Source organism: Callionymus lyra, chromosome 14 (assembly GCF_982586985.1).
Source record: "Callionymus lyra chromosome 14, fCalLyr1.hap1.1, whole genome shotgun sequence".
NCBI classification, from domain to species: domain Eukaryota; kingdom Metazoa; phylum Chordata; class Actinopteri; order Syngnathiformes; family Callionymidae; genus Callionymus; species Callionymus lyra.
In genome coordinates, this window is record NC_141831.1 from 5,832,943 (window position 1) to 5,860,829 (window position 27,887).

Genomic DNA, 27,887 nt, shown 5'->3' on the forward strand with positions numbered 1-27,887 from the left:
CAACAAAGTCACACATCACAACAACACACACACACTGATGATACAATAGAGTCACACATCACAACAACACACACACACACTGATGATACAATAGAGTCACACATCACAAGAAACACACACGTTAGTTGACCTTTGAGTTGCTGAGGCACAGCAACAGGCGCCGTGATCCAACACATACAAATATGATGTACTAATATATATGAGTGGTTCAGTTCAGTGAGGAAAACTCTAGAATTCCTTTGTAAGAAAGTTCCTTCAATACAAGTGGAAGAAGATAAATGAGAGGATCTTGATTCTGTAACAAACAGGGTTGAATCAGGACGAGACTCTCATCCTTCACCATCAGCTCTAATGTTCCGTGAATCCCGAAGGGAAACCTGTTTTTGGGGCGCCACGGTTTTTATGACAGGAGGCGGCGACTGCTGACCCGTTTACCACAGAGAACCTCTAATGGATCAAAAACAAGGATATTAATGTAGTAATGGAATAAAAAGATTCTGGTTTTGAAGCAGAAGAAGCGTGAAATGTTCCGTTCATCCTAATAAAGCCTCACTTTTGCCTAAGTAGGTTTTCGAAAGGAGATAATGTTGCAGAATGGGGGCTTCATTGATCACGTTAAAAGGCTGTCAGAGGGAAGTGCACGTGATCCGTCTTTGAGATTTATTAAGAAGATTTATTTAAAAAGGTTTTCGCTGTTTTTCTCCGGCTCTTTTGTTCTTTGAGTCTCATGAGCTTTTTTGTTTTCCATTGAGGAGTGAAGAACATCTCACAGCCTCAGCCTTTTTCTTCATCCTTATGTGTAGACGACAGAGAAGAGCAACTTTCTTGTGTGAATCTATTGTATCCTCTCATCCTCAGTCATCGCCAGGATCTCATGGGATCTTTGTGAATCGAACAAGTTAACCACATATCTAGGAGTGTGTATTGACTAGAATATGATACGATATGTATAACGTCAGTGTTGACGATACAATTTAGTGATATATAAGGATAGTGTAGTAACAAGTATAGATGTGTAGTATTGTTCAGTACTTGACTCTGGTGTTGTGATAGTGAAGTAACAAGTATATGTGTGTAGTATTGTCCAGTACTTGACTCTGGTGTTGTGATAGTGTAGTAACAAGTATACTGTATATGTGTAGTATTGTCCAGTACTGGACTCTGGTGTTGTGATAGTGTAGTAACAAGTATATATGTGTAGTATTGTCCAGTACTTGACTCTGGTGTTGTGATAGTGTAGTAACAAGTATATATGTGTAGTATTGTCCAGTACTTGACTCTGGTGTTGTGATAGTGTAGTAACAAGTATACATGTGTAGTATTGTCCAGTACTTGACTCTGGTGTTGTGATAGTGAAGTAACAAGTATATATGTGCAGTATTGTCCAGTACTTGACTCTGGTGTTGTGATAGTGTAGTAACAAGTATACTGTATATGTGTAGTATTGTCCAGTACTGGACTCTGGTGTTGTGATAGTGTAGTAACAAGTATATATGTGTAGTATTGTCCAGTACTTGACTCTGGTGTTGTGATAGTGTAGTAACAAGTATACATGTGTAGTATTGTCCAATACTTGACTCTGGTGTTGTGATAGTGTAGTAACAAGTATATATGTGTAGTATTGTCCAGTACTGGACTCTGGTGTTGTGATAGTGTAGTAACAAGTATATATGTGTAGTATTGTCCAGTACTTGACTCTGGTGTTGTGATAGTGTAGTAACAAGTATATATGTGTAGTATTGTCCAGTACTTGACTCTGGTGTTGTGATAGTGTAGTAACAAGTATACATGTGTAGTATTGTCCAATACTTGACTCTGGTGTTGTGATAGTGTAGTAACAAGTATATATGTGTAGTATTGTCCAGTACTGGACTCTGGTGTTGTGATAGTGTAGTAACAAGTATATATGTGTAGTATTGTCCAGTACTGGACTCTGGTGTTGTGATAGTGTAGTAACAAGTATATATGTGTAGTATTGTCCAGTACTGGACTCTGGTGTTGTGATAGTGTAGTAACAAGTATATATGTGTAGTATTGTCCAGTACTTGACTCTGGTGTTGTAGTATTTACAGACCACATGACTCTTGATGAAGTCGTAACTACTTTCATTTGTTTTCAAACCAAAATATATGTCCAAACATCAGCTTTAAAAGCTGCTGGACTGTATCCTCTCGTCCTCAGTCATCACGTGATTTCATTGTTCCTTCAGGAACCCCTTTATGAGGTCGTAATAACTGCTGCCATCTAGTGCCCGAAAGTTTAATTGTAACACAAAAATGAACAAACACCACGAATATTTTCCTGTTCATTTTAAATAAAATCAATTTACTTAATTTCAAACATAATTTATGAAAATAAATAAATAATTATGAGAAAAACAAGATTTAATTTGAAAGCCGAGAATTAATGCAATTGTAAATAAATAAAATCGTCTATACTGCGATTGAACAAAGTAGTTATGGTATCATGAAAGAAAATATTGCTACAAATTATACTGATAGATATTTATTGTGATGGATTTGTATGTTAATCTTTAACTAGTGTCAAAAACTCAACAAAAAGATGTATATATATTTAAAACATGTCTTTAATACAAGTCTTAGCAAATAAAAAAGTATATTTTGGGAAATAATACATAATGTAGAATATACTACAAGAAATACTTGTAGAACAAATACTTATTGTTGGATTTAAAGACCAATCATTTAATTCCAATGAGCAGTGAATGTTGGATGTAAACAGAGTTTCCAGTTCAAGTATAAAACATGAAGATCTTTGTCGCTTCTATAAACACAGTCCGAGTCTGGCCTCCTTCCATCACCTGGTGTTCAATCTTTAGTGTCTCGCGGCTCGGATCAGATAAGAGCCTCAATTAAAGCAGGACTAGAGGATGTGGTTTCACTCTGGAGACGTTTCCAGAGACAGTTTCATCGTTAGGAGACGATAAGAAGGAAAGGTTTGAGAACAAAGACGTTCTTTAACACGTGTGAAGACGTGTCAAGTGATTAAAGACGGCCTTCAATTCCTTTGATGCTCACGACCTGATGTTACTAAACGTGTTCCATCGGACTTTGAATATAAAATACCATCACTGAGGTTTTTACAGCATCGAAATCTGACCTTGAATATAAAATACCAACACATTTTACACTGTTGTTGATTTGTTTGTTTTTGTGTCAATGCATGAATGAATTCAATGTAGACCAAAAATAAATGTATGAAAATAGTTTAATGTGAAAGATTTTTAATGTAAACAAAAACTACTACACTAAATATTTATATACATTCAATTTTTACATTACATTGTATTACACTAAATACTTTTTTTATACATTGAAATGTTTACACTAAATATTTCTATACATTCAATTTTTACATTACATTGTATTACACTAAATACTTTTTTATACATTGAAATGTTTACACTAAATATTTCTATACATTCAATTTTTACATTACATTGTATTACACTAAATACTTTTTTATACATTGAAATGTTTACACTAAATATTTTTTAAATGTACATTTTTACACTCAATATTTATTATACATTGAAATGTTTACACTAAATATTTTTTTACATTGACATTTTCACACTAAACATTTCTTTTTTACATTTAATTTTGTTACACTAAATACTTTTTTATACATTGAAATGTTTAAACTTCATATTTTTTTAATTGAAATTTTTACACTAAATATTTCTATACATGTAATTTTTACATTACATTTTATTACGCTAAATGTTTTTTTTTAATTGAAATTTTTACACTGAATATTTCTATAGATTCAATTTTTACATTACATTGTATTACACTAAATATTTTTTAAATTGACATTTTTACACTAAATATTTATTATGCATTGAAATGTTTACACTAAATATTTTTTAAATTGACATTTTTACACTAAATATTTTTTAAATTGACATTTTTACACTAAATATTTTTTAAATTGACATTTTTACACTGAATATTTATTATACATTGACATTTTTACACTAAATATTTATTATACATTGAAATGTTTACACTAATTATTTTTTTACATTGACATTTTCACACTAAATATTTCTATACATTTCTTTTTTACATTTAATTTTGTTACACTAAATACTTTTTTATACATTGAAATGTTTAAACTTCATATTTTTTTAATTGAATTTTTTACACTAAATATTTCTATACATGTAATTTTTACATTACATTTTATCACGCTAAATGTTTTTTCTTTAATTGACATTTTTACACTAAATATTTATTATACATTGAAATGTTTACACTAAATATTTTTTTACATTGACATTTTTACACTAAATATTTTCTAAATTTACATTTTTACACTAAATATTTTTTAAATTGACATTTTTACACTAAATATTTATTATTTATTGAAATGTTTACACTAAATATTTTTTTACATTGACATTTTCACACTAAACATTTCTATACATTTCTTTTTTACATTTAATTTTGTTACACTAAATACTTTTTTATACATTGAAATGTTTAAACTTCATATTTTTTTAATTGAAATTATTACACTAAACATTTCTATACATTCAATTTTTACATTACATTGTATTACACTAAATACTTTGTTATACATTGAAATGTTTACACAAATATTTTTTAAATTTACATTTTTACACTAAATATTTCTATACATTTAAATGTTACATTATATTCTATTACACTACATTTATTTCTTTTTACATTGAAATAATTAACTAATATTTCCTTTATCTTAAATAAAATTTACATTTAATTTTTACATTCCTTTTTGATATATTGCTTTTTAAAATATTAGTTATAAGACACTTTTAAATTAGGCGACACTGAATATATTAATCCTATATTATATTTAATATTAAAAATAATTAAAAAATTAATCAGATTTTTCAAGTCAAATCAAATTCACTGTTAGAAATTTTGCTCACATTTGCACCATTTTCAGTTCATTTTAAAAGGACAATCATGCTGAGTTAATAAAAATTGAACAAAAATCATGGTACGTATTTTAACGTTGCTTCTCACCCGTAGGTTCCTCCTATCCTGCTGGACAAGCAGTTCTCTGACTTCACGCCCGACATCACGCCCATCATCCTCGCCGCTCACACCAACAACTACGAGATCATCAAGCTTCTGGTTCAAAAAGGTGTTTCTATGCCGCAGCCGCACGAGGTGAGTCTCTGATCACAATGAAGACGAGCCTCGACTGAACCTAACGAACCTCAGATCCATGAACCGAGAATCAATAACTGCAGTCATTCCTCACGAGTCACTTTCATCCATCGATGTTCAAAGAGTGAATCATTCAACGTGTTGGAGTTGATTTTTAATTCCACGCTTCAGGGATCATGACTTGCCTGTGAGGCCCATAGATGTTTGCTCAAAATCTAAGTACTTCATCTATATGCACTTTTAATTTTTACTTAGTTATCTCTATGCAGTTTTAATTTGCACTTTGTTATCTCTATGCGCTTTTTATTTGCACTTAGTTATCTCTATGCACTATTATTTGCACTTTGTTATTTCTATGCACTTTTTATTTTCACTTAGTCATCTATGCAGTTTTTTATGATTTTTTTTTTATCTCTCCCCTTTTCTTTGCACTTCATTATCTCTATGCACTTTTTATTTGCACTTTGTTATTTCTATGCACTTTTTATTTGCACTTTGTTATCTCTATTCACTTTTTATTTTCACTTTGTTATCTCTATTCACTTTTTATTTTCACTTTGTTATCTCTATGCACTTTTTATTTGCACTTTGTATCTCTATGCACTTTTTATTTGCACTTTGTTATCTCTATGAACTATTCATTTGCACTTCATTATCTCTATGCACTTTTTATTTGCACTTTGTTATTTCTATGCGCTTTTTATTTGCACTTTATCTCTCTGCAGTTTTAATTTGCACTTTGCTATGTTTATGCACTTTTTATTTTCACTTTGTTATCTCTATGCAATTTTTATTTGCACTTTGTATCTCTATGCACTTTTTATTTGCACTTTGTTATCTCTATTCACTTTTTATTTTCACTTTGTTATCTCTATGCACTTTTTATTTGCACTTTGTATCTCTATGCACTTTTTATTTGCACTTTGTTATCTCTATGAACTATTCATTTGCACTTCATTATCTCTATGCACTTTTTATTTGCACTTTGTTATTTCTATGCACTTTTTATTTGCACTTTGTTATCTCTATTCACTTTTTATTTTCACTTTGTTATCTCTATGCACTTTTTATTTGCACTTTGTATCTCTATGCACTTTTTATTTGCACTTTGTTATCTCTATGAACTATTAATTTGCACTTCATTATCTCTATCCACTTTTTATTTGCACTTTGTTATTTCTATGCACTTTTTATTTGCACTTTATCTCTCTGCAGTTTTAATTTGCACTTTGCTATGTTTATGCACTTTTTATTTGCACTTTGCTATCTCTATTCACTTTTTATTTTCACTTTGTTATCTCTATGCACTTTTTATTTGCACTTTGTATCTCTATGCACTTTTTATTTGCACTTTGTTATCTCTATTCACTTTTTATTTTCACTTTGTTATCTCTATGCACTTTTTATTTGCACTTTGTATCTCTATGCACTTTTTATTTGCACTTTGTTATCTCTATGAACTATTCATTTGCACTTCATTATCTCTATGCACTTTTTATTTGCACTTTGTTATTTCTATGCACTTTTTATTTGCACTTTGTTATCTCTCTGCAGTTTTAATTTGCACTTTGCTATGTTTATGCACTTTTTATTTGCACTTTGTTATCTCTATTCACTTTTTATTTTCACTTTGTTATCTCTATGCACTTTTTATTTGCACTTTGTATCTCTATGCACTTTTTATTTGCACGTTGCTATGTTTATACACTTTTTATTTGCACTTTGTTATTTCTATGCACTTTTTATTTGCACTTTGGTATCTCTCTGCAGTTTTAATTTGCACTTTGCTATGTTTATGCACTTTTTATTTGCACTTTGTTATCTCTATTCACTTCTTATTTGCACTTTGTTATCTCTCTGCAGTTTTAATTTGCACTTTGCTATGTTTATGCACTTTTTATTTGCACTTTGTTATCTCTATTCACTTTTTATTTTCACTTTGTTATCTCTATGCACTTTTTATTTGCACTTTGTATCTCTATGCACTTTTTATTTGCACTTTGTTATCTCTATTCACTTTTTATTTGCACTTTGTTATTTCTATGCACTTTTTATTTGCACTTTGTTATCTCGCTGCAGTTTTAATTTGCACTTTGCTATGTTTATGCACTTTTTATTTGCACTTTGTTATCTCTATTCACTTTTTATTTGCACTTTGTTATCTCTCTGCAGTTTTAATTTGCACTTTGCTATGTTTATGCACTTTTTATTTGCACTTTGTTATCTCTATTCACTTTTTATTTTCACTTTGTTATCTCTATGCACTTTTTATTTGCACTTTGTATCTCTATGCACTTTTTATTTGCACGTTGCTATGTTTATGCACTTTTTATTTGCACTTTGTTATCTCTATGCACTTTTTATTTGCACTTTGTCATCAAAGTAGAATCGAGTCCATATTGATACAGTGAATGTATGATTCTTGGGCGTCAAGCTTTATACACAGTTTTTATCATTTTAATGTGTAAATGTAAATTGAAAGGTTGTTTTTATTCAATACAGTGGTTTAATCATTTTTATTCACAAATGTTATTGTTGTTTATTTTATTTTATGACACATAACATTTTATATTTTTAATTACAATAATGCAAAAAAAAAAACATTTTCATTCATAGCCTTTCAAAATGTTAAATTAAACACGTTCATAGTGAATTAATATTGAATTTAAGCTACAGATTTAGAAAATTTATTTTTGAATTATTGGGATTAAAATTCCAATGCAATTCTTAATTCAACGGGTTAAAAATAAATAATCAACCTTTCAAAATATAAATTACTTCATGAAATTATTGTATGAAAACATATTAAACATTTTAATATAGAAATAATGTATTGAATACTTACAAAAAAAATATTTAAAGCTTAAAAAAGAAAATTTCGAGAACATTTGTGCACGTTTTAACCATATAGCACTGAAAAAGTTATATATACCAAAGGCTGGATTTGATAAGATCAATTTTCAGTTTATTACTAAAAGACAGTTTAGCTGTGATGAAGCTTGATTTTGAAAATGACAAAACAAATTAAACAATGTTGCCAAACAGTACTTTTAATGTCTAGATGTGTATTATTGTAAGTAAGTAAGTAAGTAAGTAAGTAATATTTATTTATATAGCGCTTTTCGAGACCAGGGTCACAAAGCGCTTAGACAATCAAAACAATACTCAAAAAAGTACATACTTTAAGGATCAAGATAATACTGAGAACAACACAGGAGTTCAAGAAATTCAAGGAAAAGCCTGAACAAATAGAAACGTCTTAAGGTGTTTCTTAAAGGAGTCAGTAGATCATCAAGAGCAAAGAGAGAGAAGATCGTTCCAAAGCTTAGGAGCAACAGCCTGAAAAGATTTCTCTCTTTCTCTTTCTTTAACACGTTCATAGTGAATTAATATTGAATTTAAGATACAGATTTAGAAAATTTATTTTTGAATTATTGGGATTAAAATTCCAATGCAATTCTTAATTCAATTGGTTAAAAATAAATAATAAACCTTTCAAAATATAAATGATTTCATGAAATGATAAAAACAAATTAAACATTTTCATATAGAAATAATGTATTGAATTCTTACAAAAAAAATATTTAAAGCTTAAAAAAGAAAATTTCGAGAACATTTGTGCACGTTTTAACCATATAGCACTGAAAAAGTTATATATACCAAAGGCTGGATTTGATAAGATCAATTTTCAGTTTATTACTAAAAGATTGTTTTGCTGTGATGAAGCTTGATTTTGAAAATGACAAAACAAATTAGTCAATGTTGCCAAAAAGTACTTTTTATGTCTAGATGTGTATTATTGTAAGTAAGTAAGTAAGTAAGTAAGTAATATTTATTTATATATCGCTTTTCGAGACCAGGGTCACAAAGCGCTTAAACAAACAAAACAATACTCAATAAAATATATACTTTAAAGATCAAGATAATACTGAGAACAACACAGGAGTTCGAGAAATTCAAGGAAAAGCCTGAACAAATAGAAACGTCTTAAGATGTTTCTTGAAGGAGTCAGTAGATCATCAAGAGCAAAGAGAGAGAAGATCGTTCCAAAGCTTAGGAGCAACAGCCTGAAAAGATTTCTCTCCTCTGGTCCTGAGCCGTGTGCGTGGAACCATAAGTAGATTCTGATCCACAGACCTCAGAGCCCGAGCTGGGGTGTAAGTCTGGATCAGATCACTGATGGAAGGTCTGACCATGAATAGATCTGAAAGTAAGAACCAGAATTTTAAAGTTGATCCTGAAAGAAACAGGATGGATTCAACTGTGTTAGGAGAGACTTTTAATGAACATCTAGATCCACGACTATAATGAAAACTAAACCTCATTGTCGATGTGATTCAAGTTCCACGCGATCACAGCAGGAAACACATCCTAACGGTTCTGGTTCTGGTTCTGCAGGTTCGCTGCAACTGTGTGGAATGCGTGTCCAGCTCGGACGTGGACAGCCTGCGACACTCTCGCTCTCGCCTCAACATCTACAGAGCTCTGTCCAGCCCCTCGCTCATCGCCCTCTCCAGCGAAGACCCCTTCCTCACGGCGTTCCGTCTGAGCTGGGAGCTGCAGGAGCTCAGCAAGGTTTCGACTCATCCTTTCTGTCTTTATTCAAATCGGAGCTTCTTTATATTTCCATCTGCTTATTACTGCCCCGGAGCCAAATATGAATATTTCATCACTTGCAAGCACTTTTCTTCCACCAACACAACATTACGCAAAAGGCAACATGATAGTTGTTCAGTTGTGGTTATTTTATATTTTGGACAGTTTTCCCTTTTGGTTTCCTGCTCAGAAATACTTCTGTGGTAATTTTTATTAAGATGAATAATGTAAGAGCCAATAAAAGGTTGTTTCTTCGGTACTGCAACAAAGAAGTTACTTAAAGTAACGATGGAGCGTAACTTTTGCGCTTGATGATCTACTGACTCCTTTAAGAAACATCTTAAGACGTTTCTATTTGTTCAGGCTTTTCCTTGAATTTCTGGAACTCCTGTAGTGTTATCAGTATTATCTTGATCTTTGAAGTATATACTGTTTTGAGTATTGTTTTGATTGTTAAAGCGCTTTGTGACCCTGGTCTCGAAAAGCGCTATATAAATAAATATTACTTACTTACTTACTTACTTACTTACTTACTTACTTACTTACTTACTTACTTAAAGCAAGAGTATGAAAATAGGGTTACATTAATAATTAATAAATATACGTCCAACAATGGAGCACCTTTAAGTCAAAGGAAAACAAATGTGATTATAAATAATATTGTAAAACGCTATTTTAAGAATCACTTATTAACTGAAGTCACTTTTTGTTTTGTCGTGATTCAACCACATTTTTACTACATATTTGTTGCCCCGCTTTTGAAAGTTCAAGTGTAAGTAAGTATTAAGTAAGTCATTTTTATTTGTATAGCGCTTTTCCAGACCAGGGTCACAAAGCGTTAATTTAATTTAAGAGTGTACTTTACGGCCGAAGACATTGCAATAGATAGCTATCGTTGTAGCATTGTAACATTAGTCATATATTTATACATACAATGTTTTCCTTGATCAATGTATTTTTATGTTGATGGTTTGATTATGTTGCCATTTATTTGATTTACATGCTTTTTATTCCAAATTCAAAAATACTCAATGGTGTTACAGGTACCAGCCCTTCAATCATAATAGCTATGCTGTGTCTCAAATTGCATACTAATCTTAGTATGCTAGAAGTTAGTATGCATCAGTTTAGTATGCATACTAACTAGTACGCAAATTCTCCGCAGATAGTATGTCTCAAATCAAACCCTGAAGCTACACACTAACCGGAAATCACATGACAGCTTCTTCTTCTACTTCTATTTAACGATGTTTCAAGCAGCTGTTTGAACGCTATCGCCGCCACCTGCTGGCAGCACGTATTGCAACTTTGGAAAAAGAAATAAAGAAAAAATATGAGAATCTAAATAATCGCGAGATATTTAAGCTGGTATCAGCAGCGAAGACGTGTTTATCCTCCTACTGCTGCTGAAAATACACATTTAAGTATATGCATATATATGCATTTATATATGATGTAACTTCCGTTTAAAACGTCACTAAAATGGCGGCTGTTTAGTGTGTTTAGTGTCCATCGAACCATGCTAGTTTTGTGGGCGTGTTAGTACGCCAATTTAGTATGCATGGCGCACTAAATTTCGCATACTAAGAATTGAGACACACTAACGTACTAAAAATACTAACTTTTAGTACGCTAGTATGCGATTTGAGACACAGCACTAGTTTCCCGACTCGTCAAGCTAGCAAGTTGAAAATTCAGCTAACATTTTTTTTTTCACTTTTAATGGGAAAACAATTTAAAAAATCAACAGTTTCCTGTTTGTTACAAAGTGAGACAACATTCTTCATTTACATTTAAGTTTAAGTTTGCAGTGAATTAAAGTAGAGATTATTTACTCACCATGTGGACAAAAGGGTTAAAGGATGATTACTTCCTGCTTTAACACCTAGTTGACATCATCAGTGATGTCGTCGGGTTGTAGTATTTACAGATCACATGACTCTTGACGAAGTCGTAACTGATTTCATTTGTTTCCAAACCAAAATATGTCCAAACATCAGCTTTAAAAGCTGCTGGACTCACTGTATCCTCTCGTCCTCAGTCATCGCCAGGATCTCACAGGATTGTAATTCTTATTTTAATCGTAATTATATATATATATATTTGTATACACACTTTACGGAATATAAACCATAAAAATACTTTAAAAGAAATACATATGTTTTATATCAATACACTGTTGATCAATACCGTGAAAAAAACATTGCAATACTTAAGTGAATCCATTTTTTTTTTTCTCATACCCCAAGTGTCTTTGCAATAGTATGAACATTATGGGATGTCATGTAAAACTCTCTAAATAAATCATGGTGTTTTTACTGAAATATACTTAAAATAAACACAAAAAAACAGATCAGGTTCTTGTTTTAACAATTCAAATATCTGTAGCGTTGATTCAATAAATTATATTTATGTTAAAAATGACATTAACATTTTTTTCTTTCTGTCTACAAGGTGGAAAATGAGTTCAAATCCGAGTACGAGGAACTTTCTCAACAGTGTAAACAGTTTGCCAAAGACCTGCTGGACCAGACCAGGAGCTCCAGAGAGCTGGAGATGATCCTGAACTACAAGGACGACGTCAACCTGCTGGAGGAGGAAGGAAACGGTGACTTGGCGCGACTCAGACTAGCCATCAAGTATCACCAGAAGGAGGTGAGTCGTCTGAGCGAGTGGTTTTTAAGGGACCCGGGTTCAGGTCGTGGAAGACGGTGTCGTATAGAAGTATATTAGGGCCAAACAAATACTGAATCGTTCAATTTCATATTAAAACTGTTAATAATCAAATAATTGTAGTTGTTTTTTAGGCATCTAATTATTTTTGAATAATTGAATTGTTGAATTATATATATATATATATATATATATATATATATATATATATATATATATATAATTCAACATATTGCAATGTTATAATTATAATAATTATATAATTCATACTATTGCAAAGACACTTGGGGTATGAAAAAAAAAAAAATGGATTCACGTAAGTATTGCAATGTTTTTTTCACGGTATTGATCAACAGTGTATTGATATAAAACATATGTATTTCTTTTAAAGTCTTTTTATGGTTTATATTACATAAAGTTTGTATACAATTATATATAAGAAATAATTCTAATAAGAATTAGAATCCTGTGAGATCCTGGCGATGGCTGAGGACGAGAGGATACAGTGAGTCCAGCAGCTTTTAAATGGTTGAATTTAACATTTAACTTGTTTTAATTTAATAATTCTGCATAGGTTGTTCTAAATGAAAATGGAAATCAATCATTAAAAATATTTAAAGATTGTATTTATTCTCATTGAATATATATAACGTCATATTTTTGATTTTTTTTCTCAAATAATGGAGCACCACCTTTGAGTTTAATAGTTAACTATTAAATTTATCTTATTAACAATTAATTAATAACATAGACCACTTTTTTTTAAATACATTTCTTAACTCTAAGCCTATTTTACTACATATTTTGGTGCCGTTTATCAAACAAGGAGAAGTGAAAGTGTTGTTTTAGATCATATATATATATATCAATTTAAAGTTTTCTGCGGTAAATGTATCTTTATGTTTATGGTAAAATTTAAAAGGTTTTGACTTAAAATATCAAATTTAGAATAATAATAATAATTATAATAATAATAATAATTGTCAGTAACTATTTAATAACCATTCCATACTCTGATGTCACTATCACAGAATCACGTCAAAAATGTTGAGTCTTCCTTAAGAAAACCTCAAAAGATACTTCATGTTTCATTTATTCAGAGGATAATACTCTGACAAATGCTACACTTTTATTGTTTGTCATTCAAGTGTAGAGAGACCTTGTCGCTGTGAAATGAACACAAACAAAAACACATTTATAATTCAATTTTTGCCGCCTCAGGCAGGATCCCTCAAGCTAACGTCGCTCAGCTATGATCAAAATTAAACAATTTTCAGCTTCATTTTCCTCCGTCTTTGGTCTTTTCGTAGTCGTTGTGGCGACATTAACGACTCCTTTAGCGTCATGAGGGGGAAAAAAGCTGCAAAAAAATCAATACATCCCATAATGAAAGCTATTAGAGCGTCATATTTTAAATGTCGCACATGATTGACAGGTGAGGAGTGTTTTAATTATACGACATGTGTTTCTGTTCATACTTGTGTCTCATTAGAAGAAGTACTTTACACAAGTGGATCTTGAAGAGGTTCGACCTTTACCTTGATTTGAGGCTTTTTTCACAATCAACGTGACAAGACCTCAAGAGCCTGTCCAGTGGTTTCATGAGGCCAGCAAGAGATTGAAAAACAAGTTGTTGGTTCGAACTAAAATATTTTGAATTTAGTGGTAGTTATAGTGTTGTTGACGTACGATAACATAATTCCAGGCTCATAATTTGGACAAAAATGTCTCTTTTTTAACTGTTCTTGATATCACTCGTTCACTGATGGTTTCTGAACACGGTTCAGGACCAGAGGAGAGAAATCCTTCCAGACTGTTGCTCCTAAGCTTTGGAACCATCTCTGTGTTTGATGATCTACTGACTCCTTCAAGAAACATCTGTGTTTGATGATCTACTGACTCCTTCAAGAAACATCTGTGTTTGATGATCTACTGACTCCTTCAAGAAACATCTGTGTTTGATGATCTACTGACTCCTTCAAGAAACATCTGTGTTTGATGATCTACTGACTCCTTCAAGAAACATCTGTGTTTGATGATCTACTGACTCCTTCAAGAAACATCTGTGTTTGATGATCTACTGACTCCTTCAAGAAACATCTGTGTTTGATGATCTACTGACTCCTTCAAGAAACATCTGTGTTTGATGATCTACTGACTCCTTCAAGAAACATCTGTGTTTGATGATCTACTGACTCCTTTAAGAAACATCTGTGTTTGATGATCTACTGACTCCTTCAAGAAACATCTGTGTTTGATGATCTACTGACTCCTTCAAGAAACATCTGTGTTTGATGATCTACTGACTCCTTCAAGAAACATCTGTGTTTGATGATCTACTGACTCCTTCAAGAAACATCTGTGTTTGATGATCTACTGACTCCTTCAAGAAACATCTGTGTTTGATGATCTTCTGACTCCTTCAAGAAACATCTGTGTTTGATGATCTACTGACTCCTTCAAGAAACATCTGTGTTTGATGATCTACTGACTCCTTCAAGAAACATCTGTGTTTGATGATCTACTGACTCCTTCAAGAAACATCTGTGTTTGATGATCTACTGACTCCTTCAAGAAACATCTGTGTTTGATGATCTACTGTTTCTACTGACATTTTTATTCATGCAGGTTTTTCCTTGATTTTCTATTTCCTGACTTACTTACTTACCCTGGACTTTTTATATATTGAACACTCTGGGATCTTTACATTTAGGACTGGTATCTTTATACTTTACACTTTTGTCTCTTTATATTTACACTCTCTGCTCTTTATATTTAACAACCTGAGCTCTTTATATTTAACACTCTCTGCTCTTTTTATTTACTCTCTTGGCTCGTTATATTTAACAACCTGAGATCTTTATATTTAACAACCTGAGCTCTTTATATTTAACACTCTCTGCTCTTTTTATTTACTCTCTTGGCTCGTTATATTTAACAACCTGAGATCTTTATATTTAACAACCTGAGCTCTTTATATTTAACACTGTGACTTATATTTAACACCCTGGGATCTTTATATTTAACACTCTGGACTCTTTATATTTAACAACCTGGAGCTTTATAGTTAACTCTCTAGGCTCTTTATATTTAACACTTAAATATTTTGTATATTATATCTAAATATTTTTGTATTTTAGATTGTATCATCTTGTTCTTTCTCTTTATGTTCTTGTTCTTATTTTATTTTTGATTTATTTTTTATAAAAAATTGCTGTATGTATTGGCTATTGGAAAAAAACAATTTCGATCAACAAAGTTTTACCTTACCTTACCTTACCTTACTCTCTGCTCTTTATATTTAACAACCTGAGCTCTTTATATTTAACACTCTCTGTTCTTTATATTTAACAACCAGAGATCTTTATATTTAACACTCTGCTCTTTATATTTACTAACCTGAGATCTTTATATTTAACACTCTGGGCTCTTTATATTTAAAAACCTGAGCTCTTTATATTTAATACTCTCTGTTCTTTATATTTAACAACCAGAGATCTTTATATTTAACACCCTGCTCTTTATATTTACTTACCTGAGATCTTTATATTTAACACTCTGGGCTCTTTATATTTAACAACCTGAGCTCTTTATATTTAACACTCTGGACTGTTTATATTTAACATTGTGACTTATATTTAACACCCTGGGATCTTTATATTTAACAACCAGAGATCTTTATATTTAACACTCCGCTCTTTATATTTACTAACCTGAGATCTTTATGTTTAACACTCTGGACCCTTTATATTTAACATTGTGACTTATATTTAACACCTTGGGATCTTTATATTTAACATTCTCTGCTCTTTAAATTTAACAACCTAAGTTCTTTATATTTAACACTCTGGACTCTATATACTTAACAACCTGAGCTCTTTATATTTAACACTCTCTGTTCTTTATATTTAACAACCAGAGATCTTTATATTTAACACTCTGCTCTTTATGTTTACTTACCTGAGATCTTTATGTTTAACACTCTGCGCTCTTTATATTTAACAACCTGAGCTCTTTATATTTAACACTCTCTGTTCTTTATATTTAACAACCAGAGATCTTTATATTTAACACTCTGCTCTTTATATTTACTTACCTGAGATCTTTATGTTTAACACTCTGGACTCTATATATTTAACAACCTGAGCTCTTTATATTTAACACTCTGTTCTTTATATTTAACAACCAGAGATCTTTATATTTAACGCTCTGCTCTTTATATTTATTTACCTGAGATCTTTATGTTTAACACTCTGGGCTCTTTATATTTACTAACCTGAGATCTTTATGTTTAACACTCTGGACCCTTTATATTTAACATTGTGACTTATATTTAACACTCTGGGATCTTTATATTTAACATTCTCTGCTCTTTAAATTTAACAACCTAAGTTCTTTATATTTAACACTCTGGACTCTATATATTTAACAACCTGAGCTCTTTATATTTAACACTCTCTGTTCTTTATATTTAACAACCAGAGATCTTTATATTTAACACTCTGCTCTTTATAATTACTTACCTGAGATCTTTATGTTTAACACTCTGGGCTCTTTATATTTAACAACCTGAGCTCTTTATGTTTAACACTCTGGGCTCTTTATATTTAACATTGTGACTTATATTTAACACCCTGGGATCTTTATATTTAACAACCAGAGATCTTTATATTTAACACTCCGCTCTTTATATTTACTAACCTGAGATCTTTATGTTTAACACTCTGGACCCTTTATATTTAACATTGTGACTTATATTTAACACCTTGGGATCTTTATATTTAACATTCTCTGCTCTTTAAATTTAACAACCTAAGTTCTTTATATTTAACACTCTGGACTCTATATATTTAACAACCTGAGCTCTTTATATTTAACACTCTCTGTTCTTTATATTTAACAACCAGAGATCTTTATATTTAACACTCTGCTCTTTATATTTACTTACCTGAGATCTTTATGTTTAACACTCTGGGCTCTTTATATTTAACAACCTGAGCTCTTTATGTTTAACACTCTGGGCTCTTTATATTTAACATTGTGACTTATATTTAACACCCTGGGATCTTTATATTTAACAACCAGAGATCTTTATATTTAACACTCCGCTCTTTATATTTACTAACCTGAGATCTTTATGTTTAACACTCTGGACCCTTTATATTTAACATTGTGACTTATATTTAACACCTTGGGATCTTTATATTTAACATTCTCTGCTCTTTAAATTTAACAACCTAAGTTCTTTATATTTAACACTCTGGACTCTATATATTTAACAACCTGAGCTCTTTATATTTAACACTCTCTGTTCTTTATATTTAACAACCAGAGATCTTTATATTTAACACTCTGCTCTTTATGTTTACTTACCTGAGATCTTTATGTTTAACACTCTGCGCTCTTTATATTTAACAACCTGAGCTCTTTATATTTAACACTCTCTGTTCTTTATATTTAACAACCAGAGATCTTTATATTTAACACTCTGCTCTTTATATTTACTTACCTGAGATCTTTATGTTTAACACTCTGGACTCTATATATTTAACAACCTGAGCTCTTTATATTTAACACTCTGTTCTTTATATTTAACAACCAGAGATCTTTATATTTAACGCTCTGCTCTTTATATTTATTTACCTGAGATCTTTATGTTTAACACTCTGGGCTCTTTATATTTACTAACCTGAGATCTTTATGTTTAACACTCTGGACCCTTTATATTTAACATTGTGACTTATATTTAACACTCTGGGATCTTTATATTTAACATTCTCTGCTCTTTAAATTTAACAACCTAAGTTCTTTATATTTAACACTCTGGACTCTATATATTTAACAACCTGAGCTCTTTATATTTAACACTCTCTGTTCTTTATATTTAACAACCAGAGATCTTTATATTTAACACTCTGCTCTTTATAATTACTTACCTGAGCTCTTTATGTTTAACACTCTGGGCTCTTTATATTTAACATTGTGACTTATATTTAACACCCTGGGATCTTTATATTTAACAACCAGAGATCTTTATATTTAACACTCCGCTCTTTATATTTACTAACCTGAGATCTTTATGTTTAACACTCTGGACCCTTTATATTTAACATTGTGACTTATATTTAACACCTTGGGATCTTTATATTTAACATTCTCTGCTCTTTAAATTTAACAACCTAAGTTCTTTATATTTAACACTCTGGACTCTATATATTTAACAACCTGAGCTCTTTATATTTAACACTCTCTGTTCTTTATATTTAACAACCAGAGATCTTTATATTTAACACTCTGCTCTTTATATTTACTTACCTGAGATCTTTATGTTTAACACTCTGGGCTCTTTATATTTAACAACCTGAGCTCTTTATGTTTAACACTCTGGGCTCTTTATATTTAACATTGTGACTTATATTTAACACCCTGGGATCTTTATATTTAACAACCAGAGATCTTTATATTTAACACTCCGCTCTTTATATTTACTAACCTGAGATCTTTATGTTTAACACTCTGGACCCTTTATATTTAACATTGTGACTTATATTTAACACCTTGGGATCTTTATATTTAACATTCTCTGCTCTTTAAATTTAACAACCTAAGTTCTTTATATTTAACACTCTGGACTCTATATATTTAACAACCTGAGCTCTTTATATTTAACACTCTCTGTTCTTTATATTTAACAACCAGAGATCTTTATATTTAACACTCTGCTCTTTATGTTTACTTACCTGAGATCTTTATGTTTAACACTCTGCGCTCTTTATATTTAACAACCTGAGCTCTTTATATTTAACACTCTCTGTTCTTTATATTTAACAACCAGAGATCTTTATATTTAACACTCTGCTCTTTATGTTTACTTACCTGAGATCTTTATGTTTAACACTCTGCGCTCTTTATATTTAACAACCTGAGCTCTTTATATTTAACACTCTCTGTTCTTTATATTTAACAACCAGAGATCTTTATATTTAACACTCTGCTCTTTATATTTACTTACCTGAGATCTTTATGTTTAACACTCTGGACTCTATATATTTAACAACCTGAGCTCTTTATATTTAACACTCTGTTCTTTATATTTAACAACCAGAGATCTTTATATTTAACGCTCTGCTCTTTATATTTATTTACCTGAGATCTTTATGTTTAACACTCTGGGCTCTTTATATTTACTAACCTGAGATCTTTATGTTTAACACTCTGGACCCTTTATATTTAACATTGTGACTTATATTTAACACTCTGGGATCTTTATATTTAACATTCTCTGCTCTTTAAATTTAACAACCTAAGTTCTTTATATTTAACACTCTGGACTCTATATATTTAACAACCTGAGCTCTTTATATTTAACACTCTCTGTTCTTTATATTTAACAACCAGAGATCTTTATATTTAACACTCTGCTCTTTATAATTACTTACCTGAGATCTTTATGTTTAACACTCTGGGCTCTTTATATTTAACAACCTGAGCTCTTTATGTTTAACACTCTGGGCTCTTTATATTTAACATTGTGACTTATATTTAACACCCTGGGATCTTTATATTTAACAACCAGAGATCTTTATATTTAACACTCCGCTCTTTATATTTACTAACCTGAGATCTTTATGTTTAACACTCTGGACCCTTTATATTTAACATTGTGACTTATATTTAACACCTTGGGATCTTTATATTTAACATTCTCTGCTCTTTAAATTTAACAACCTAAGTTCTTTATATTTAACACTCTGGACTCTATATATTTAACAACCTGAGCTCTTTATATTTAACACTCTCTGTTCTTTATATTTAACAACCAGAGATCTTTATATTTAACACTCTGCTCTTTATATTTACTTACCTGAGATCTTTATGTTTAACACTCTGGGCTCTTTATATTTAACAACCTGAGCTCTTTATGTTTAACACTCTGGGCTCTTTATATTTAACATTGTGACTTATATTTAACACCCTGGGATCTTTATATTTAACAACCAGAGATCTTTATATTTAACACTCCGCTCTTTATATTTACTAACCTGAGATCTTTATGTTTAACACTCTGGACCCTTTATATTTAACATTGTGACTTATATTTAACACCTTGGGATCTTTATATTTAACATTCTCTGCTCTTTAAATTTAACAACCTAAGTTCTTTATATTTAACACTCTGGACTCTATATATTTAACAACCTGAGCTCTTTATATTTAACACTCTCTGTTCTTTATATTTAACAACCAGAGATCTTTATATTTAACACTCTGCTCTTTATGTTTACTTACCTGAGATCTTTATGTTTAACACTCTGCGCTCTTTATATTTAACAACCTGAGCTCTTTATATTTAACACTCTCTGTTCTTTATATTTAACAACCAGAGATCTTTATATTTAACACTCTGCTCTTTATATTTACTTACCTGAGATCTTTATGTTTAACACTCTGGACTCTATATATTTAACAACCTGAGCTCTTTATATTTAACACTCTGTTCTTTATATTTAACAACCAGAGATCTTTATATTTAACGCTCTGCTCTTTATATTTATTTACCTGAGATCTTTATGTTTAACACTCTGGGCTCTTTATATTTACTAACCTGAGATCTTTATGTTTAACACTCTGGACCCTTTATATTTAACATTGTGACTTATATTTAACACTCTGGGATCTTTATATTTAACATTCTCTGCTCTTTAAATTTAACAACCTAAGTTCTTTATATTTAACACTCTGGACTCTATATATTTAACAACCTGAGCTCTTTATATTTAACACTCTCTGTTCTTTATATTTAACAACCAGAGATCTTTATATTTAACACTCTGCTCTTTATAATTACTTACCTGAGATCTTTATGTTTAACACTCTGGGCTCTTTATATTTAACAACCTGAGCTCTTTATGTTTAACACTCTGGGCTCTTTATATTTAACATTGTGACTTATATTTAACACCCTGGGATCTTTATATTTAACAACCAGAGATCTTTATATTTAACACTCCGCTCTTTATATTTACTAACCTGAGATCTTTATGTTTAACACTCTGGACCCTTTATATTTAACATTGTGACTTATATTTAACACCTTGGGATCTTTATATTTAACATTCTCTGCTCTTTAAATTTAACAACCTAAGTTCTTTATATTTAACACTCTGGACTCTATATATTTAACAACCTGAGCTCTTTATATTTAACACTCTCTGTTCTTTATATTTAACAACCAGAGATCTTTATATTTAACACTCTGCTCTTTATATTTACTTACCTGAGATCTTTATGTTTAACACTCTGGGCTCTTTATATTTAACAACCTGAGCTCTTTATGTTTAACACTCTGGGCTCTTTATATTTAACATTGTGACTTATATTTAACACCCTGGGATCTTTATATTTAACAACCAGAGATCTTTATATTTAACACTCCGCTCTTTATATTTACTAACCTGAGATCTTTATGTTTAACACTCTGGACCCTTTATATTTAACATTGTGACTTATATTTAACACCTTGGGATCTTTATATTTAACATTCTCTGCTCTTTAAATTTAACAACCTAAGTTCTTTATATTTAACACTCTGGACTCTATATATTTAACAACCTGAGCTCTTTATATTTAACACTCTCTGTTCTTTATATTTAACAACCAGAGATCTTTATATTTAACACTCTGCTCTTTATGTTTACTTACCTGAGATCTTTATGTTTAACACTCTGCGCTCTTTATATTTAACAACCTGAGCTCTTTATATTTAACACTCTCTGTTCTTTATATTTAACAACCAGAGATCTTTATATTTAACACTCTGCTCTTTATGTTTACTTACCTGAGATCTTTATGTTTAACACTCTGCGCTCTTTATATTTAACAACCTGAGCTCTTTATATTTAACACTCTCTGTTCTTTATATTTAACAACCAGAGATCTTTATATTTAACACTCTGCTCTTTATATTTACTTACCTGAGATCTTTATGTTTAACACTCTGGACTCTATATATTTAACAACCTGAGCTCTTTATATTTAACACTCTGTTCTTTATATTTAACAACCAGAGATCTTTATATTTAACGCTCTGCTCTTTATATTTATTTACCTGAGATCTTTATGTTTAACACTCTGGGCTCTTTATATTTACTAACCTGAGATCTTTATGTTTAACACTCTGGACCCTTTATATTTAACATTGTGACTTATATTTAACACTCTGGGATCTTTATATTTAACATTCTCTGCTCTTTAAATTTAACAACCTAAGTTCTTTATATTTAACACTCTGGACTCTATATATTTAACAACCTGAGCTCTTTATATTTAACACTCTCTGTTCTTTATATTTAACAACCAGAGATCTTTATATTTAACACTCTGCTCTTTATAATTACTTACCTGAGATCTTTATGTTTAACACTCTGGGCTCTTTATATTTAACAACCTGAGCTCTTTATGTTTAACACTCTGGGCTCTTTATATTTAACATTGTGACTTATATTTAACACCCTGGGATCTTTATATTTAACAACCAGAGATCTTTATATTTAACACTCCGCTCTTTATATTTACTAACCTGAGATCTTTATGTTTAACACTCTGGACCCTTTATATTTAACATTGTGACTTATATTTAACACCTTGGGATCTTTATATTTAACATTCTCTGCTCTTTAAATTTAACAACCTAAGTTCTTTATATTTAACACTCTGGACTCTATATATTTAACAACCTGAGCTCTTTATATTTAACACTCTCTGTTCTTTATATTTAACAACCAGAGATCTTTATATTTAACACTCTGCTCTTTATATTTACTTACCTGAGATCTTTATGTTTAACACTCTGGGCTCTTTATATTTAACAACCTGAGCTCTTTATGTTTAACACTCTGGGCTCTTTATATTTAACATTGTGACTTATATTTAACACCCTGGGATCTTTATATTTAACAACCAGAGATCTTTATATTTAACACTCCGCTCTTTATATTTACTAACCTGAGATCTTTATGTTTAACACTCTGGACCCTTTATATTTAACATTGTGACTTATATTTAACACCTTGGGATCTTTATATTTAACATTCTCTGCTCTTTAAATTTAACAACCTAAGTTCTTTATATTTAACACTCTGGACTCTATATATTTAACAACCTGAGCTCTTTATATTTAACACTCTCTGTTCTTTATATTTAACAACCAGAGATCTTTATATTTAACACTCTGCTCTTTATGTTTACTTACCTGAGATCTTTATGTTTAACACTCTGCGCTCTTTATATTTAACAACCTGAGCTCTTTATATTTAACACTCTCTGTTCTTTATATTTAACAACCAGAGATCTTTATATTTAACACTCTGCTCTTTATATTTACTTACCTGAGATCTTTATGTTTAACACTCTGGACTCTATATATTTAACAACCTGAGCTCTTTATATTTAACACTCTGTTCTTTATATTTAACAACCAGAGATCTTTATATTTAACGCTCTGCTCTTTATATTTACTTACCTGAGATCTTTATGTTTAACACTCTGGGCTCTTTATATTTACTAACCTGAGATCTTTATGTTTAACACTCTGGACCCTTTATATTTAACATTGTGACTTATATTTAACACTCTGGGATCTTTATATTTAACATTCTCTGCTCTTTAAATTTAACAACCTAAGTTCTTTATATTTAACACTCTGGACTCTATATATTTAACAACCTGAGCTCTTTATATTTAACACTCTCTGTTCTTTATATTTAACAACCAGAGATCTTTATATTTAACACTCTGCTCTTTATATTTACTTACCTGAGATCTTTATGTTTAACACTCTGGGCTCTTTATATTTAACAACCTGAGCTCTTTATGTTTAACACTCTGGGCTCTTTATATTTAACATTGTGACTTATATTTAACACCCTGGGATCTTTATATTTAACAACCAGAGATCTTTATATTTAACACTCCGCTCTATATATTTACTTACCTGAGATCTTTATGTTTAACACTCTGGGCTCTTTAAATTTAACAACCTAAGTTCTTTATATTTAACACTCTGTGACTTATGTATAACACTCTGGGCTCTTTATACTGAAAACTTTGGACTCTTTATATTCAACACTCTCTGTTCTTTATATTTAAAACTCTGTAACTTATACATAACGCTCTCACATGTCGTTTAATGTTTATACATCAGTTACTTCAATAAAATCAAACTAATACTCTGGTCGAGGCAAATCTTGGACAGAAGCGATTCCGTTTCAAAGACAAACGTTCACAAGTTGCGACCGACGTCCACGACTAAAGTTTACCGGCGGTCTGTGAGAAATGGTTCCTGCCATCTTGTCAACTCTGAGATGGTGGTTTCCATGTGTTTCTGGTCGTAAGATTCATCAGAGGCGACAGCGAAGTTTATCAGGAAGATGAGTAAAGCCATAGATTTGGAAGATAAATGGAGCGTAAATCCATTTACTAGATTGCCTGGGGCAGCCTGACCACCCCATTAATCCTGAATCTACATGCCGTCGCCTTCAATATCGCAGCTTTTTTTAAACACATTTTTCGATTCAAAACATCTTTACGAAGTGAGAGCCAACACTCGGTGTTTGTAAAAGATCAGTATTTTGTATTCTGTTTCTTCAGCATCCGCGCTGTCGAGATACTCCGGTCGTGTCGGAGTGAACAAAAGAGTCTAGAATAGAAAAGTGAATCAGAAAAAAAGGCAGGAACGCAGACGTGGTTCTCCCTGGAGTGTCTGCGAGTCATTGATCTGTTTCTGCTCGTGGAACTGTCAGCGTCGTCGGCGTCCACGTCTGTCATCCGTCCGACCCCCAGTGTGTCGAACCCCCTTCAAAGCCCACTCCGAACACACAAGAATATGTTTCTACACGTCGAACAAAAGAGTCCGATGGTCGAGTGACTCTAATCCGAAGACTTTAGCCACAGATCAGGGCATCATTTCACAGCGTTCCGTGTGAATCGTATCGATCTTTCTGCAGCTGTGATGGACGACGGCGTCTCATCATGTCAGTGACCGGCAGCACGCCGACCTTTTCCAGATAAATTACTTTCAGACGTGCACTTGTTAGCAGTCGCGAGTAAAGTTGACCGTTTGATAGAAGCGGTTGGAAGTTAATCAATGGATCATATTTTAAGAAAATAACAAAAAATAGGTTATAATATAGAAAAATAAACCTCATTAAATGAATTCAAATGAATAAACATATCATACTTATTCATAACAATGGTGTTTGAATAAGGTACAGTTGTTTTTAAAGACTACAGTTGTTTTTAAAGACCACTAGATGGCACTCTCAGTTGGATGATGATGCCACGTTTCATTGAATTAGTAGATCAAAGATTATAAAGCAGAGAGTGACATCTAGTGGCCGTTCAAAATGAACGCACTGTATCGTGATACCGCACCAGCTGTTTCGTGAGGCTTCATCAACACATCACTAAATGCCGCTGTAGCGATAATGAAAAATCTATACATGTGTATTTGTTGATACAAGTTTTGCAAGATTTCATTACAAACTATTATCCTAAGAACAAATAAAAAAAGATCTCTTGTTTTGAACAGATATTATGATGCAATTGGTGACGTCTACTGGATCTGAAACACTTTAATATACTCTAACAAAGAGTAAAAAATTAAGTTTTGATTAAATATTTAAATATTTTCTGGTAAAAAGAATGGGATCATCAATTCTGACTTTTTTTTCGTAGAGTTTGTTAGTTATGTTTTTTTTTCCTGACTAAGCTACAAGTAGATATTTGTGTAACTAGCAGTCCTTCCTGAATTGTATCTTAGAGAGGCAATCCCAAAATGCTAGCATTTACTGGTGGTTAAGATGTATAGTGTATACAGGTATAACACTGTTTTACATCAGTTACTGTATACATCGTGAAAATGCAGGTATTACTAAGTGACTTGATCTCATTTTAGCTAATGCTAATGCTATTGCTACCAGGAGTGTGTATTGGCAAGAATCTAGCGAAACGTAACGTAGCAAGACGATACGAACCATACGATACATAGCAACGTATCTCATTACTTTAGGAAAAAAAAGATACATTGAGTTTCTTTTAAATAATTGTTTTCATAGCATATTAAATAATAATGTTGTTACATGCTAAACATTAGCTTAGCGAAATCAAGTGAACATTTGCTTGTCAATTGTTCATTAAAAAAAAAAATCCTTAAGAAAAATTGAAGTGTCTTTGAGTGACAGCCTAGTCCTGCCCAAGACAGTATAGTATTGTTGGACACCCTTGACTCTACGTAGCATACAGATTTCTGGCGGCCATCTTGTTAATGCTGTTGCTGGTGTCAATCCTGTTTTTGTTTACCTGTTCTATCTGCCAATCATCATTTTAGTTGCTGTGGTTTTCTATAATTGTCAAAACCCCCTGAAGCTCAGTCCTTATTATTCCCTGCTTTGAATGAAGATCAGCAGAACTGTGTGGATTTATCTTAAGACGTTTTAAAGTGTTTAGGAAAAGCCAATTTAAAATGGCCTCAAGAAAAAATCTCCAAAGACCTCAAAAATGTTCGATAAGAAACCTTTTTTTTTCCCCGCAGCGAGGGAACAAATCTGGAGTGAAAGTGCTTATATTACAGTCGCGTCTTCGGCTTCTTTGGGAGGATAATTTGTCAGATGTTTAAAGAAGGACGAGAATCAATCGTTCAAGCTGATCAGTGCAGGATGAAAATAATTAGATTAATGTACATTAGATTAAATGAGATTAATTAAATACAATACAAAAAAAGGTTGATACGATTTTAAAAAAATATTAAATAAATAGATTACATTAAATTAAATGATATTCATGGTCCAGACAACAGACTTTTTTAGATAAAACCTACAATATTTGATCATTTACTGCGGTAAAACTTCTCTATCCCGTTCTCTTGTTGAGTTTATTCCTTCAGAAGATGATGATCCACAGCTCTGTCAACACTCTGGACGCTTGAGTCTTTATTTTTAGCAACTCTGCACAAACATCTCGGCACAAACTGTCGTGAAGCTTCAGGAACTTTGAATCAGATTTCTGGAACTAGAAGTTTGGATTTGAAAAGCAGTTTGTGTCACATGGTCTCCTGGTATTTGCTATAACTTGTTGATCTAGCAAACACGAGAGAATGTTGTTGTTTTCTGAAGCGACCCTGGGTGTTTGTGGCGACACAGAATTCTCATTGTGTCGAGTGTAAACATTTCTTTCCTCCTCGTCCAACGAAGGTTAATTGATGTTTTTCTGCTCGAGATAATATTTCTATACGTCTTTCAACGGAGCGGCCGTGAGTCCAGATTGTCCTCGTTTTTCCTGCCGTTGCTGGAATTGGCTTTTGACCAGTGTGGCCTTGATGTGTTGTGAATATAGTGTGTACCTGAAAACATCATGCTGCATTCTTGAGCCTGATTAAAT

The 27,887-nt window shown here is 31.5% G+C and overlaps 1 protein-coding gene across 1 annotated transcript in view; it reads left to right on the forward strand.

Annotated features, from left to right (window-relative positions):
• The window catches only part of trpc4a (transient receptor potential cation channel, subfamily C, member 4a), a 62,907-nt gene that overhangs the window by 19,323 nt on the left and 15,697 nt on the right, over nt 1–27,887 (forward strand). The window contains exons 4-6 of the mRNA XM_087807673.1: nt 5,043–5,183; nt 9,582–9,758; nt 12,234–12,434. Coding sequence (XP_087663799.1) covers nt 5,043–5,183; nt 9,582–9,758; nt 12,234–12,434 — 519 coding nt within the window. The remainder of the gene's footprint in view (nt 1–5,042; nt 5,184–9,581; nt 9,759–12,233; nt 12,435–27,887) is intronic.